We start from the raw sequence: 16,083 nt of genomic DNA, 5'->3' as shown, positions 1-16,083 counted from the left end.
TCGAAACAAATATTTGTGTTTACTAATTGTCATTAAAAAGTATATTTTTACCACCTACATTGTAATTTTACCTATTACTTTAAAGTTATTAAATATTGTAGTTATTGTACATACCTGAATATGTCCTGTAAATTTAATGTTGTACCCACCCTTCAACTACCACTATCAATACCACATCCTATTGAAAGCACCACTGAAAACATGTTGTTCAATGAACCTTTACTTACATCTCCATCAACTCCTGTTGAGACCACTGAAATTGCACAACAAAATTTTTGCCAATGGTCATACTGATGCAGACAATGTTAAGCCAACCGATGAATGCCATGAAGTACATAATGTTGATGAATCTAACATATTGGTTGATAAGTTATTCTCTTCACGTGATCAAGCTTGGTACTTTTATAAGGGATTCGTACAGGAACATGGGTTTAGTGCACGTCGGGGAACAACACGGCTTGACATGGAAGGGAATGTGAAGACACAAGAATTAAAAGTCAATACCGTTGATCGTCAACGTGCTCATAATCTAATCACAAGAACAAGATGCAAGGCTAGAGTCATAGTACAACAACAAATACAAACGATCAGTGAGTTATAAGTAAGTCTTATCAGAAACATAATCATGCATTGTGCACACCTACTATGACACCATTTATGCGTTCTAATAGAGCTGTAAGTAAGGCTGATATTGATGAGGCAACAACATTGAAAGATGTCGGTATTGGCACGTCACAAGTAATGAACTATTTAACGCAGCAGGCAGGGGGCTATCATAATGCTGGATTTACACATAAAGACATCTACAATGCACTAAGGATGCGAATGCTTCTGCACCCAGTTTTGTTGATTTTAATGTGCCTCAAGAAATAATGCAAATGGCAAAGTTTGCTTCTCTACGTGCAACAACAAGTATGTCATGCTACGCTGCATCAAAGACAGACACGTCTTTCAAAACCGCAAGAGATGAGATGAAAAGACTAACAGAAGAATTTGAGAACTCGTTTGGTTTGAATGATTCAGTCAATCGGAGCAGTGTATTAAACAACGTTCGCGACCCTCAATGGAAACAACGCAAGCCAAAAGAAGTAACAAAGAACAAGGTCGAGAAGAAGATTAGGCGATGTGGGTTCTGCAACGGTGAGGGACATAACAAACTAACATGTCCTCAAGTCAAGCTGGGTTTGAATACAAGCACGCAGTCTATTTCAACTGATTTTTTTGAAGACGAAATGGAATGGTTATTCAGTCCAACACATGATGTTAGAGACATTTGGTTATAATTATGTTTTTCGATGTTTTTGGGATCGATAATTGTTATAAATGTATCGAAACTTTGTTATGCCCTTAGTTTTTAAAATACAATCTGGACAAGATTTATCGATATTTTTTTTATGTGTCAATACTTTTTGTACACTTGTTTTTTCAAAAACCGGTATATTTAGACCGGTTACATTAATAATTTACCTATTACATTATAATTATGTTTTTCGATGTTTTCGGGATCGATACTTGTTATAAATGTATCGACACTTTGTTATGCACTTGATTTTTAAAATACAATCTGGACAAGATGTATCGACACTTTTTTTATTTGTGTCGATACTTTTTATACACCTGTTTTCTCAAAAACCGGTATATTTAGACCGGTTACATTAATAATTTACATATTACATTATAATTATGTTTTTCGATATTTTCGGGATCGACACTTGTTATAAATGTATCGACACTTTGTTGTGCACTTGGTTTTTAAAATAGAATCTGGACAAGATGTATCGACATTTTTTTTTATTTGTGTCGATGCTTTTTGTACACCTGTTTTCTCAAAAACCGGTATATTTAGACCGGATACATTAATAATTTACATATTACATTATAATTATGTTTTTCGATGTTTTCGGGATCGAAACTTGTTATAAATGTATCGACACTTTGTTGTGTACTTGGTTTTTAAAATTCAATCTGGACAAGATGTATCGACACTTTTTTTATTTGTGTCGATACTTTTTGTACATTTGTTTTCTCAAAAACCGGTATATTTAGACCGGTTGCATTAATAATTTACCTATTACATTATAATTATGTTTTTCGATATTTTTGGAATCGATACTTGTTATAAATGTATCGACACTTTGTTGTGCACTTGGTTTTTAAAATACAACCTGGACAAGATGTATCGACACTTTTTTTTATTTGTGTCGATATTTTTTGTACACATGTTTTCTCAAAAATCGGTATATTTAGACTTGTTACATTAATAATTTACCTATTACATTATAATTATGTTTTTCGATGTTTTCGGGATCGACACTTATTATAAATGTATCGACACTTTGTTGTGCACTTAGGTTTTAAAATACAATCGGGACAAGATGTATCGACACTTTTTTTATGTGTCAATACTTTTTGTACACATGTTTTCTCAAAAATCAGTATATTTAGACCAGTTACATTAATAATTTACCTATTACATTATAATTATATTTTTCGATATTTTTAGGATCGACACTTGTTTTAAACGTATCGACACTTTGTTGTGCACTTGGTTTTTAAAATAAAATTTGGACAAAATGTATCGACACTTGTTTTATTTGTGTTGATACTTGTTTTACACCCGTTTTCTCAAAAACCGGTATATTTAGACCGGTTACATTAATAATTTACCTATTACATTATAATTATATTTTTCGATGTTTTCGGAATCGACACTTGTTTTAAACGTATCGACACTTTGTTATGCACTTGGTTTTTAAAAAACAATCTGGACAAGATGTATCGATACTTTTTTTATTTGTGTCGATACTTTTTGTACACTAGTTTCCTCAAAAACCGGTATATTTAGACTGGTTACATTAATAATTTACTTATTACATTATAATTATGTTTTTCGATGATTTCGGGATCGATACTTGTTTTAAACGTATTAACACTTTGTTGTGCATTTGGTTTTTAAAATACAATCTGGACAAAATGTATCGACACTTGTTTTATTTTTGTCGATACTTGTTTTACACTTGTTTTCTCAAAAACTGGTATATTTAGACCGGTTACATTAATAATTTACCTATTAAATTATAATTATATTTTTCGATGTTTTCGGGAACGACACTTGTTTTAAAGGTATCGACACTTTGTTGTGCACTTGGTTTTTAAAATACAATCTGGACAAGATGTATCGACATTTTTTTTATTTGTGTTAATACTTTTTGTACACCTGTTTTCTCCAAAACCGATATATTTAGTCCGGTTACATTAATAATTTACCAATTACATATCCGGTATCTTTTTTCCGGTTTTGTCATTTTTGAGACATGTTTTATCATATTTTTATCTGTTATATTGTTATGGATCGATACATTTTCCTAAAACGTCGACACTTTTATGTTTAATTTCAGAAAGTGTTAATACTTATATTAAAGTATCGACACTTTCAACATATCCGGTATCATTTTACTGGTTTTGTCAATTTTGAGACATGTTTTATCATATTTTTAACTGTTATATTGTTATGGATAGATATATTTTTTAAAGTATCGACACTTTATAGGCGCTATAACTTCCTTTTAAATTCAAAAAGTTTCGATACTTATATTAAATTATCGACAGTTTCAACATATCCGGTAGTACGGTTTTGTCATTTTGGGACCAATTTTGCCATATTTGTACCTGTAATATTGTTATGGAGCGATACATTTTTCATTTGTATCGACACAAACCGACATGCTAAATTTGCCGGTTGCCAAATTTTTTAATATTTCTTCATGATTTAGACCTGCTACATTATTATTACTCAACATTTCCTATAGCGCTAAACCAAATATTGTAAATATATTATAATGTATCCGGTAACGCCGTATATTAACCGTATATTAACCCACCTTTCCTGAGAAAATCACCTAAAAAAACAAATGACAACTGATAAATTCATGGAGAGAAATTAATTATATCGACAGCAGTTGAAAAATAATAAATAAAATTTGCATTAAAATATTATCATTATATTTCATAATCTAGTCTAAAAACAATACGTTTTCCAAAAATATAATTTGCAAAAATTCAAAAAAAAAAAAACTTTCTTAGCAATTATAAAATATTAGTATAAAATCGTTTTTAACCATTAACAACACACACTAATCATAAATGTCCAAATTCAAAACATTTAAATACAAATTTAGTAATTTGAAAAGTTTAACACATAAAATAAAAAAAATAATTGCAAATGATGTGTATAAATTGATATAACACTTCAAACATGATTACAACATTATAAAAACAACACCACCACGATTCAGGTACTCGTTCAATGAAAGTATACGTAACACACATTCTTTTATTTTATTTGTCAAATTCACTCATTTTGGTAACTCTATGGGATAAACAAATTAAGATACAAAAACGTCTAAAACCTGAACCAATATCGATCTTGTTCGATAAATTTAGTAAATATAGCACTCCGACAAACCTACGTTGTGACGCCGGCAACCCTCCATTTCGATCCAACGGAAGAAAAAAAAGCCGACTAAACAGGAAAGTATATCGTGGATAATGCATTTCTGTTACCTCGAGAAACCCCTGGCTGATGCTTTTGATAACTGGGGCTATTTCCAAATTTTAACAGATTTGTCGTAACTGGCAGAGGCAACCATCCCGGTTACTTGCGACTGCGCTAGCGCCGATATCACACAGTCGTGCGCTGAAATCGTAAGACACGTGTTCACAGCCGTATTCCAAAGCTCCAATGACTGAAGAATATATTTACACAGACGGAAAACAAAATTAGCAATGATGGATGTGTCACGAATCAAGGTAAAAATGATTTCGCATCAAATCCAAAACAAAATCGACAGCATTGATTTATCAACAATATTGAGTCGAAGAGCGGGCAAAACGAATGCAAGTATCAATTAATTTCAGCTATATCAACATAAGAATAGGAAGTAGCACCTGGTAGCCTCCAATGACCAAGAGAGCAGGAAAGTTGGGATGAAAAACACAAGAATGGAACTTGTTTCCACTCGAATTAAGCTCGTGAATGCATTCTCCAGAGGAGAGTGACCACAGTCGGACCGACTCTTGGCTGACGGAAGCCAAAAAGTCTCCGTTTGTGTCCCAACAAAGAGAGTGTACCTCGGTATTGTGGCCCTGAGTGTAAAAAATAACTCTATATGAAGCTATAGACTATCGAAAATGATTATCCAAAACCAAAGAACAAGGTAAATTCTTCCTTTCCTAAATTTAGAAATTTTATTTCTACCTGCAATAATTGTGTTCTTCTATCAGTCTCAACATCGAAGATAGACACAACATTATCGGCTGCAGCAGCTAGGAATTGTCCTATTCTGGGTTGGAACCGGACATTAGTGCTGCCTCCCTGCTTCAACTAATGAAAAGAATTTAGATGAAAAAATCTAACCAAAAGAACATGCAGTACATTTTTTTTATAGGAAAAAGACCTCGTTAAAAAACCCCTTCTTAACCCGTCAAGCTACATAGGTATCTTAACGGACATTGGAAGGAGGAAAAGAGTGCCCAAATTTTATTACTAAAACAGAAAGTACATTCTGGGTAAAAAAAACCACCTTAATTACAACCTTCCCCACAAAACAAAACCTCTATCCTCAAAAACACCCTACATTACCCTATGCCCGACTTAGCTAAACCATCTGCTTCCCAATTAATACATCTCTGAACATGCCTAGTGATCACATTATAATCCAGCACGCTCTTGGCAATTTCCTTAACCAGATGAACAAACACAGCAGGACTTGCTTCCGGATTTTTAATCCAATTCAAAGCATTGGAAGAATCACTTTCCAAAATAAGACGCCCCTTTTCGCTCCACTTCAAATCTAAAAAAAGATTCGGAACATGAAGTACTTGAAAAGGAAAAAGAGCATAGTGTTTAAAACGCTAGCCTTGGAGATACGAGTGCAAGAAGATTGGTTGATGTTCCAGAAACGAATCTCACTGTTGCCATCGCAAGAGCAGAAAAGTTCAGTCTTCTTAGGGTGGAAATCGAGGGACATAACCTGTGCCGTATGCCCTGTATATTTCCAGATGGGATAACTTGGCTGCAAAAAGTAAAATAATATAAGTAGCCAGGAAATGTAAACCATAATATTCATCGAAACTTCAAATAAGTAGAATCCTATATCTTTTCTATAAAGGTAAGAAGTTTGCTTCTTGTTTTCCAGTAAACAGTGTCGGGTTTAATGGTGTGAGCATAAATTCGACATGAGAGAAACAATCAAACCTATACAATACGAGAAAAATACACAAATAAAAAAGGGAAAGAGCAAGAAGTTATACTTGTGCAGCATCCCAAACGCGGACTGTTGTGTCGAAAGAAGAAGTTGCCATCTGAGTAGAATTTGGTCTGAATCGAATATCAGTTATAATATGAGTGTGTTCTTCCGCTGTGCAATCAGTGTGCATAGTTTCCACGTTCCACAGAACAACCTACTGACAGGAAAACGACAAGCAAGCACATTCATTATTCCATACTTCAATTTAAGTCCACTTTTTTGATGATCATAAATACTCGCAACTGTTCTACTTAGGACCCCAAAGTAAAGAAGTAAGAATTCAAACAACCACATCATTTATGAAAATTAAACATTCAACAAAATAGCAATAATTAATATTCTGAACTAATGTGGCACGTGCTACAAAAAGAAAATATATTCCTTGTGTGCTACATAGCATTATACCTTCTTGTCATGGCCGGCACTGGCTAATAGCTTTCCATCTGAAGAGAAATGGCAGCAGGTGACTTTGCTGTTGCTTTTACATATTGAACCAACTTCATTGAAGCCAAAATCTGAAATGCACAAAAAAAAGGTTCATCCCCAAGGTCACTTGAAGAATTGGAGTGCCAAGAGCACGATGAACAAATATTACTCTTTGAAGTCTCAGTAGTATGTTCTGATGGGTTTCGTTTTAGGGTGCCAAACAAATTACCCCCATCTTCATCATCAGGTGAGAGAAAAGATTCCACATTGTCTTCTAAGGAGCCAACATCTCCAAAATTTTCCATGTCTTCCTGCAATTAGGAGTTATATCATATAAACAAGCTTTTGAAATGGCTTATCCGAAGAATAATAGTGTAGAAACACTAGCAGCATGAATAACATAAAATGACTGTATCAAAATAACCGATTCACCCATAACCATGCAAACAAAAACAAGAAATTCAAATAACAATAAACAAGTTATACAAAGCTCTTAAGAACTTCCATAGAAGTATCAAACACATTGTTGGTGCAAAGGGATAATGTGTCTCCATCCATTTCAAGGCTATGGCATCAATATTTAGCCAAGATATAGAAGCAATGCTTAAACATTCATCACTGCAATGATATTAAGCATGGATATCGACAAAAAATCATTAGTGACCAACATTACCACCAATAAAAGTTCTAGTGCATGAAATGTGATGAGAAGGCCACTCTAGATCTACATTTCAGATGCTAGAAAAACCAAGATATTTGAGCTTTTATTCTCCAAACCATTGAAAATGTCAAATATCCACTGTTTTTTACTACTTATTTATCATTTTTGGAACAACTTGATAGTAATAAATATATTTTGAGCATAAATAATAACTCTGATAGCAATATAGAGTAGAAGAAAATAGCCGTGCCTCATAGATCGACAAGAATACACATAACCATGGTCATAAGGTGCAGACTCAAATTTAGAGCTTTGCTCGCTTTATATGCATATAACAATACTTGGTAATCATACCAAATTAGTATCTAAAAATTTTATGCAGGCTGCATGAATACAGGAAAACTTAGGTTTATTAATATGCAGATTTAAAGCTTTCACTTAACATCCTCAGGTTAGCGATAAATTAGGACTAGTTACCAGTTGATTGGTTGATGATGCAATACCAGCTGTTCCATCAGATCCATACATCTTATTTTTTGACATGCTACTACCATGCTGCATATTTCCCACCATAGATGCTCCCTCACCAGGCGTATGAGTTGATGGGGTTGATGGCTGAGGGTTTGGGGAAGGACCCACTGTGTTTCCAGTGCCCGTGCTATTAGCAGCTCCAGAAGATGGTCCTTTTCTTTTACGATTATTCTAACACATAATAATCAAAACAGTCATCAATTGACAGCATAAGTAGGGGAAAGATAAATTCCTGTGAATCTGTATTAAGATCAGCTGGCAGCAAATGGAAACAAGAAGCACTGTGATAACCAAGAAACAAAACAGAAGATCGATCAACCTGTTGCACTTGAGGTGTCTGCAATGGATCTTGTTGAGAGGAAGACTGTCTTATTGGTGGCATGCTCATCTGCTGAAAAACCACAAAAGGGATCAGATTAGGATAGAACCTTATCTACGAGTAGTTGTAGTTATATTCAAACTCTTCTGTACTAAGCCTATTTAAAATCAGGCTTGTATATTGCTTCTAATCTATCGAGAAAAACCAGAGTATCACTTTGATCTCTGTCCCTAAATCCTTAGTTTCTACAACCAAATGTATATTTAGGTGGGTAATGGCACGCATATTATCTTGGTTAATAAAGGCATGATAGATGGTATGACAATAAAACATAACAAGTATACACTTAGACAAGTTCATTTTTTTCTTCCTATTGAATGTGAAATTGAAAGACATGGGTGCATTTTTCATCTATTTACAAGATTGCAGGATTTTTCCATCTTTTTTATTTTGAACATGAAAACCGTAACGATGGATTTGGATATAGGAAGTAATAAAACAGTTATAATTGGTTGTGGTAGGTAAACCTTACTTTTGATGAGGTTGATTGCATTGGAGAACCTATCGACCCATCATTGACCATTGGCTGGTCCTCTTTTGTATTTAGGTTGCCTCGGAATAGTCCTGAAAATCTTTGAGGATCCATATCTCCATACATGGGTGGACTACCCGAATTTCCTTGCGTCTGGACCTGTGCTAAGAGCTGTTGCTGCTGCGGCAGAAGCTGAAACTGGTTTGCATTCTGCAAGAACGGTTTTTGCACTTGTGCACCCAAATTTGGCCTAATTTGATCAATGCCCTATAAAATAAGTTGAGTTCATTAGGGGTACCCACTTGGATAAGGAAAACAAATATTATGGGCAGAAGTCCAGTTTAGAGCTTACAGTTAATGGCCAACCCTTCAACGGAAGGCTACCAACTCCAGGGCTCAAACCTAGAAGAAGAAATCAACAAAAGTTATCTTAATGGATAAGAATACATGGAAATGATATTTTTCAAATTAAAATAAAAGAATGAGTTTGTGTAATATCCCACACAGCAACTTGTGCGTTGAACAGATTCCATCTTTTATGTGTTTTCTCAACGACCAAAGAAATTGTCAATGAAAACACTATCCTAAACATTACTAGGTGACGAGATGGAAGTGGATCATGATTCTACTTTCCATGTAAAGCATTATAGTATTGCACCTCATCCTGAATAGCTTCCATATAAATATCAGTTTCAGTAGAAGTTTAAAATTATAATTGATTTGATGAAGTAACATTAAAGCATAAGAATATCTACACAAAAATATAGACTTAATCAAATACAGAGCCAAAGTTATTAGATATGTTGCTTTCATCTCAGAAGATAAACAAACTTGATAAAATTAGATCAACTTCATAGACACTGTTGTCTGTGGTAGATAGATTTAGCACTCGGCAGAGCCAAATTAATTAATCTTATTGTTATCTTTGAATTTATAGAATAAACTAGTGTTTTATAAGCCTAATTCTTTCTAGAGTTCCAACTTTTTCCCTAATCGTAACTTCAGTTTTTTCTTCTTAGCTGCATCAACCAAGCATATTGCCATATTGCAGCCCACAAACAAACACTTTGGCCTAGCTTTTCTATTGAATTTTAGGTATCATGTTACACAAGTTCAGAGAAGGAAAAGACTTGAATATGTGAGAAAAGATAAGATGGAGTGTGTATGAAACATGTTTCTGTTGAGGCTGAGTGTCATTGACATAATGGTATCTAAACCTATGAACCCATGAAAAAAATATATTTAATGAGAAGTTTGGGCCATGGAAATGAAACTCATTAGCAACCATAGGTAGAAACGTGGAAACGGAATATAATACCATCATTAATAATTACCTGTATTTCCTGTTCCAGATTTAGACTGCATGATTCCCTGTCCATAGATTGAAGAAGGGTCCATAGGCATAGATCTCTGTGCACCACCCAAGTTCACTTCACCTTTAATGTCCTGTGAGGTGAATATGTATATATATAGTCACTTGTTCAACCAAATGAAAGAATGCGATAGTGAAGTTGTAAAATGTGGAGTAAATGCAAGAACATCTGTATCCAAGTAGCATAGGCATAGAAATTTCTAGAGTCCATGCCTGAATTTGCTGCAATGCCGTAGTTACACTCCCATGGTTTCCTTGAACCAACTGGCTGCATCAGAGACTGAAAGTTTGTGAGTCATAAACCTGAAAAACCACAGCAAAACAAAACATTTGATCTAAAAATTATGTTTACCCAGGATGATTTGTAGCTGACTTTAAGAGGGCCATTCTAGCATCAAGCAGTGGTTGGGACGTCTCTGAATTCGCTGCACTTGGTTGTTTCATGCGCTCTTCATACAATTTTGCTGCCAATGCACTAGCATTTGACTGGCCAATCATTCCTTCAGAGCCAATAGCATTTACAGGACCAACCATAGATGGGTTATTAGGATCCCTACGCTGCAACTGAGCTTGACGCATCAGCTGCAACTGCTGCATCTGCAGCTGTTGTTGCTCCTTTGCGTTGATTTGTTGTGCCTGATTGTAATACAATAATAGTTTGAGAACAATTAGTACAAACTGCACTATTGAAAACAATTCACAACAGTGTTTTAATAAGCTACCTCTATGTATGCTGCTGCAGCTTCTGAATGCTTGTCATTTGTTCTTGATATAAAAATGTCCCAAAAGACAGACCACCACTCAAAAAGAAACCCACCAGGAGCATCAATTGCTGGATAAATAAACAAGTTCTACATTAATCAATTACTCAAACTAAATTCCCTCTACCAATAATATGCAGTCTTAGTTACAACTTAACTTACAATCTAACCAAGCAATTAGAATAAAATATAACCGTCAATTTCAATTAAATAATCACCCACAATTAATTTGAAAATTAAATTCAAACACCTTTTTCCCATCAAATATTGGACACGGAAATCTATCACTGGAGAGTCACTTTCAGCAAGTTTAACAGTAAAGTTGAGAATCTAGGTCTCATACCTATGTAAATCTAACGTAAACTAAAAGGAATCATGTAAAAGCTCCATATTCCTTTCCATGTAAAAGAATCTCAGTCATACAATTTCATCAATTAACTATTGTTATTTTTGGAAACATAAAAATGTGGATTTGGATTTGGATTTCATTTGCTATATAAATTATCGGAATAGATTGAATACATAATTTTTAAACAGATTCAATATAATCAGATATTTGAAAGGCATAAAAATATGAATTTTAAATCAACAACTGTCTATGGACATTTCAAAATCACAGCTAGAATAAGAATCCAACAAATTCATGAATTTGGAAAATGATCGCGAATGTTAAGCTTATATGTTTCTTATTACACAATTGAAACCATCTCTTAAATCCAAGTTCCCAAATTCAACCTAACAGAATTTATACACAGTCAAATCCAATCCGTACCTACTGGATCCGGGGCGACTTTCCCTTCTGTCATGAAAGACTTTGCAGTTGTATGCAATTTTTTCTTCACCAAATAATCATATATATAAACATCAAGCCTGCGAAAAAAAAGGGCCAAAGAAGAGAAAAGAAAAAAAATTAAGAACTTAACTAAATTAAAAAGTAGAATTAATTTTCTGAAAGAACAGTACATCTTATCTGCTTCCCAATTACTCTGCGCCATCGTATCAGCAAAAAAAAATATCTAATTGTTCAAAATAAAAATAAAAAATACACAATTGATTAAGAGTAAATTCAAAATCCAATTTTACCATAAACGCTACAAATTAAGTACTAATACACGAAATCGTAAAACCCGAATTTACTTATATTTGATCGAAACTAACCTCAAAAAGATAGATCCAGACGGATCAAAACCTACATTACCATTCTTGAGCTCGTGAAGAACTGATCTTTATTGATCAATCATTGACTTCTGCATTCTATAATAAATATTTCTTAAAAAAATCAAAACTCATAAGTTTTTTTGAATGGATATTGAAATCTCAAGTAGAAAAGAGCTAAGACCATGGGAATCAGAAAGAAAGCGATAAATTAGGGCTTTTCCGTGGGAGAATAATTGAAATTCAATGGGTCTGAAACCTAAAATATTATGCTTTTCAACATGAAAAAACAAAGCAAAAAGGACAGTTGATGAGGTTCGGAGCTTTTAGGTTAGGAGCCAAAGCTGAGCTATGGACTTGTTCAGAGCTTTGAAAGAGCTCTTTCATTCGACACTATTGAATTGCTGAGTAACCCATAAAACTATGAGAAAATCGCCTCAGTGACCAAAAAAAAGTTATAATATACGATTTTAACCAATTTTTTTTGGATTTGCCAAAATGACCAACAAAATCGCAACGCGAAATAAAAATCGCAACGCGATCCCCAGAATCGCAAATCAGTTTCCAGAATCGCAAATCAGTTTCCAAAATCGCAACGCGATTCTTGAAAATCGCGATGCGATAGTACAAATTCGCATTGCGATTTTCCATAATCGCAACGCGAATATGAAAATCGCAACGCGAACACATAAATCGCAACGCGTATCCGTAAATCGCAGCGTGTATCCGTAAATCGCAACGCGTATGGGTAAATCGCAATGCGTATCCGTATATCGCAACGCGTATCCGTAAATCGCAACGATAATACATAAAATCGCAACGCGTATCCGTAAATCGCAACGCGATATTTAAAGCGCCATTATAATCGCTACGCGTATTTATTTTCAAATTACAAAAAGAATATTAAGAAAATCCCGTAATCGCAACTCAACCTAAAACCTAAAATCACAACTCAGTCCCATCTCCATCTCTCACTCTCTACGGCGAAGAAATCCGTCCCCATCTCCGAAGATTTCCGTCCCCATCTCCGGCGAAATCCCTCACAACCATTCACGGTCAGAAATCCCTCACAATATTCAGAAATGGAAAATCAACCTCCGAGGGTTAGTTTTTTTAATTTTTTTATTTTGAAATGTTTGCATTATTGTAGGTTTTTCATATTGAACTGATGTAAGTTTACTGGTCATTTCAATAATAGATTAACCATTTCACTTAGATTTCATTTCGCGTTACGATTCTGTCGTTGCGATTTTCATTTCGCGTTGCTATTCTCTCGTTGCGATTTTCAAGTTAGTATTTGTCTTTGTCTTTGTTCTGTCTTTTGGTTGAAGTAATGCAATCCATTCAAGTTTCAATTTGCAGAGAGTCGCAACGAGATAAATGAAATCGCAACGAGAGAATGACTGTCGCAACGAGAGAATCGCAACGCGAAATGAAAATCGCAACGAGAGAATCGCAACGCGAAACCAAAATCGCATTGCGATTTTCATTTCGCGTTGCGATTCTCTCGTTGCGATTTTCATTTCGCGTTGCGATTCTCTCGTTGCGATTGTCATCTCGCGTTGCGATTCTCTCGTTGCGATTTTCATTTCAACCAAAAGACAAAACAGTGTTGCAAATTTTAGTTTCAAGAATAAACTACTACTTTTTATGTTTATTGTTTTTGGTATATCACAGTGTAGTTTTTGGTATATCTAACTTGGTATGTTTATTGTTTTTGTAGAAATTTTTTCGGCTCAATTGACCTTGAGAATAAAGTCAGCCTGGCCACTACAATTGCAAAGAAGCTTTCACCTGCTCAAAGACAATTGTTTGAGGAAACATGCTTCGGGCATGGCTGAGTACAGCATCCGGGTGGAGATGCTAATTTGACCCATTTGTGGCTTCAGACCATGACATCAAATCTACCCGACAGTATACAACGTGGTGAGGAAGAGATATGGTTTCATTTTCCACCAGCGTATACTTGCTTTGGGCGGAAGGAGTTCTGCTTAATCACTGGTCTACGATTCGGACACGATGTAGGGGTACACTCGTCATATCGCCCGCCCATCATGGTTATCCCGGGTTTTTCCGGATGAGTCAATGGAGAAGCCGAACCTACATGTCGACGACCTGAAGAAATTATTTAATAAGAAAGCTGGTTTCACTCGGATGGAAGACGTCGATGTTGTCCGAGTATGCCTTCTACTACTTGTGTATGCCGGCTTTTTAGGCAGAGAGGCCAGACAACCTATTCATCGGGAGCTAATAATATTGGTAGAGGACCTGAATGCATGGAATCTGTTTCCGTGGGGTTCGTATATATGGAAAGCTACCTGGACTAAGTTGTCGTCTGCCTTTGATGACCGCAAAAGTTTGCGGGGCGATGGGTCCAAATACACTTTGTCAGGCTTTGTTTGGGCCTTTAAGGTAAGAATTTCTATATAATGTTTCTAAAATTATAATTAATTATTTAACAATTACTAATTTTGTTATTATATTGTTTGTAGATTTGGATATTCGAGGCTTTCCCAGCATGCGTACATATGCAATAAAAACGTCAAATGATATTCCCAGGGCTATTTCCTGGAAGAGGAAAACTCTGTTGGATTAGGAAGACTTAATACCATATGCCACAATAAATAATGTAAGTTAACACAAATACTTCATATAATATATAAACAAGTTATTAATAGTAGACTTTAACTTGTTTGAGTTATATTTTAGGAGGCCAACATTCCATTACAAAGACTGACACCCACGGAGGAAGAGCTTGCCACTGATTGGTGGCAAGCTAGTCAGAATTTTTTTGATGGCACGGATGATGAGCAGCATCCACTTCCTCCAATTCGAGAGCCATCACCTCACCTAGAGCCATCACCCGATCGACCCGACTATACATCTCTAGAACGAGAGCCATCACCTATCCCGTCACATCATCGAGCCTCTTCTCCACCATCACCTCATGATAGGCGACCGGCAAAGATGCCACGACTCCTATCTCCCTGTTCTCCACCTCCACCTCAACGGGATGAGTCAAGGAGTTACGTGATGAGGTCAATGCCTTGCGTGAGGAGATCGGTACTCTACGCGATAACGATGGTGCATGGCGTGTGGAGGTGTCAACTTTACGTGGTGAGGTTGCCGCTCTACGTGAGATGATAGTATCGTTGCAGAATGAGGTTTATACTCTACGCAACGAGGTAAGTTTAAGATTTTCCATATTTAACTTAATGATAAATTTACTCGTAATTTCACTTAGATTAGCCATTTCACTTAGATTGCTTAGTAAATTTATTCGGTTGCTGCCAATTCTGCTAAACTGTGTATTCTTTAACACTGTGAAATAGTATTTGTCTTTGTTTTGTCTTTTGGTTGAAAGTAAATTTGTTCGGTTGCTGCCAATTCTGCTAAACTGTATATTCTTTAACACTGTGAAATATTTGTCTTTGTTTTGTCTTTGGTTGAAAGTAAATTTGTTCGGTTGCTGCCAATTCTGCTAAACTGTGTATTCTTTAACACTGTGAAATAGTATTTGTCTTTGTTTTGTCTTTTGGTTGAAAAATTTGTTCGGTTGCTGCCAATTCTGCTAAACTGTGTATTCTTTAACACTGTGAAATATATTTGTCTTTGTTTTGTCTTTTGGTTGAAAGTAAATTTTTCGGTTGCTGCCAATTCTGCTAAACTGTGTATTTAACACTGTGAAATAGTATTGTTTGTTTTGTCTTTTGGTTGAAAGTAAATTTATCCATTCAAGTTCAATTTGCAGAAGAAGAAATAGTTTACTTTCGCAACACGAAACTTAAAATCGCAACGCGAACCAAAATCGCAACGCGAAATGAAAATCGCAACGACAGAATCGCAACGCGAAACCAAAATCGCAACGACAAGATCGCAACGCGAAACAAAATCGCATTGCGATTTCATTTCGCGTTGCGATTCTTTCGTTGCGATTTTCATTTCGCATTGCGATTCTGTCGTTGCGATTTTCATTTCGCGTTGCGATTTTGGTTTCGCGTTGCGATTTTAAGTTTCG

General features: G+C 35.3%; 1 protein-coding gene across 2 annotated transcripts; it reads right to left on the bottom strand.

Annotated features, from left to right (window-relative positions):
- Positions 1-4,323: 4,323 nt before the first annotated feature.
- On the bottom strand, positions 4,324-12,282 carry LOC120152672 (transcriptional corepressor LEUNIG_HOMOLOG-like). Of its 2 annotated transcripts, none has more exons than XM_039164853.1 (18): positions 12,069-12,282; positions 11,874-11,926; positions 11,683-11,780; positions 10,872-10,981; positions 10,502-10,785; positions 10,363-10,417; positions 10,112-10,223; positions 9,130-9,179; positions 8,778-9,044; positions 8,246-8,317; positions 7,873-8,097; positions 6,904-7,045; positions 6,714-6,823; positions 6,313-6,462; positions 5,919-6,074; positions 5,258-5,374; positions 4,948-5,145; positions 4,324-4,745 (listed from the first exon to the last, which is right to left on the bottom strand). In XM_039164853.1, the coding sequence occupies exons 2-18, from the start codon at positions 11,903-11,905 to the stop codon at positions 4,602-4,604; spliced, it is 2,322 nt and encodes a 773-aa protein (XP_039020784.1). In that variant the 5' UTR covers positions 11,906-11,926; positions 12,069-12,282; the 3' UTR covers positions 4,324-4,601. The 2 variants fall into 2 exon arrangements, with proteins under 2 accessions (XP_039020784.1, XP_039020785.1); XM_039164854.1 differs by having other exon boundaries at positions 4,602-4,745; positions 8,246-8,314.
- Between the last annotated feature and the right edge of the window lie 3,801 nt (positions 12,283-16,083).

This window comes from Hibiscus syriacus, unplaced genomic scaffold, assembly GCF_006381635.1.
Source record: "Hibiscus syriacus cultivar Baekdansim isolate YM2019G1 unplaced genomic scaffold, ASM638163v2 tig00111095_pilon, whole genome shotgun sequence".
NCBI lineage: Eukaryota > Viridiplantae > Streptophyta > Magnoliopsida > Malvales > Malvaceae > Hibiscus > Hibiscus syriacus.
This window is presented reverse-complemented; position numbering and strand designations above follow the sequence as displayed.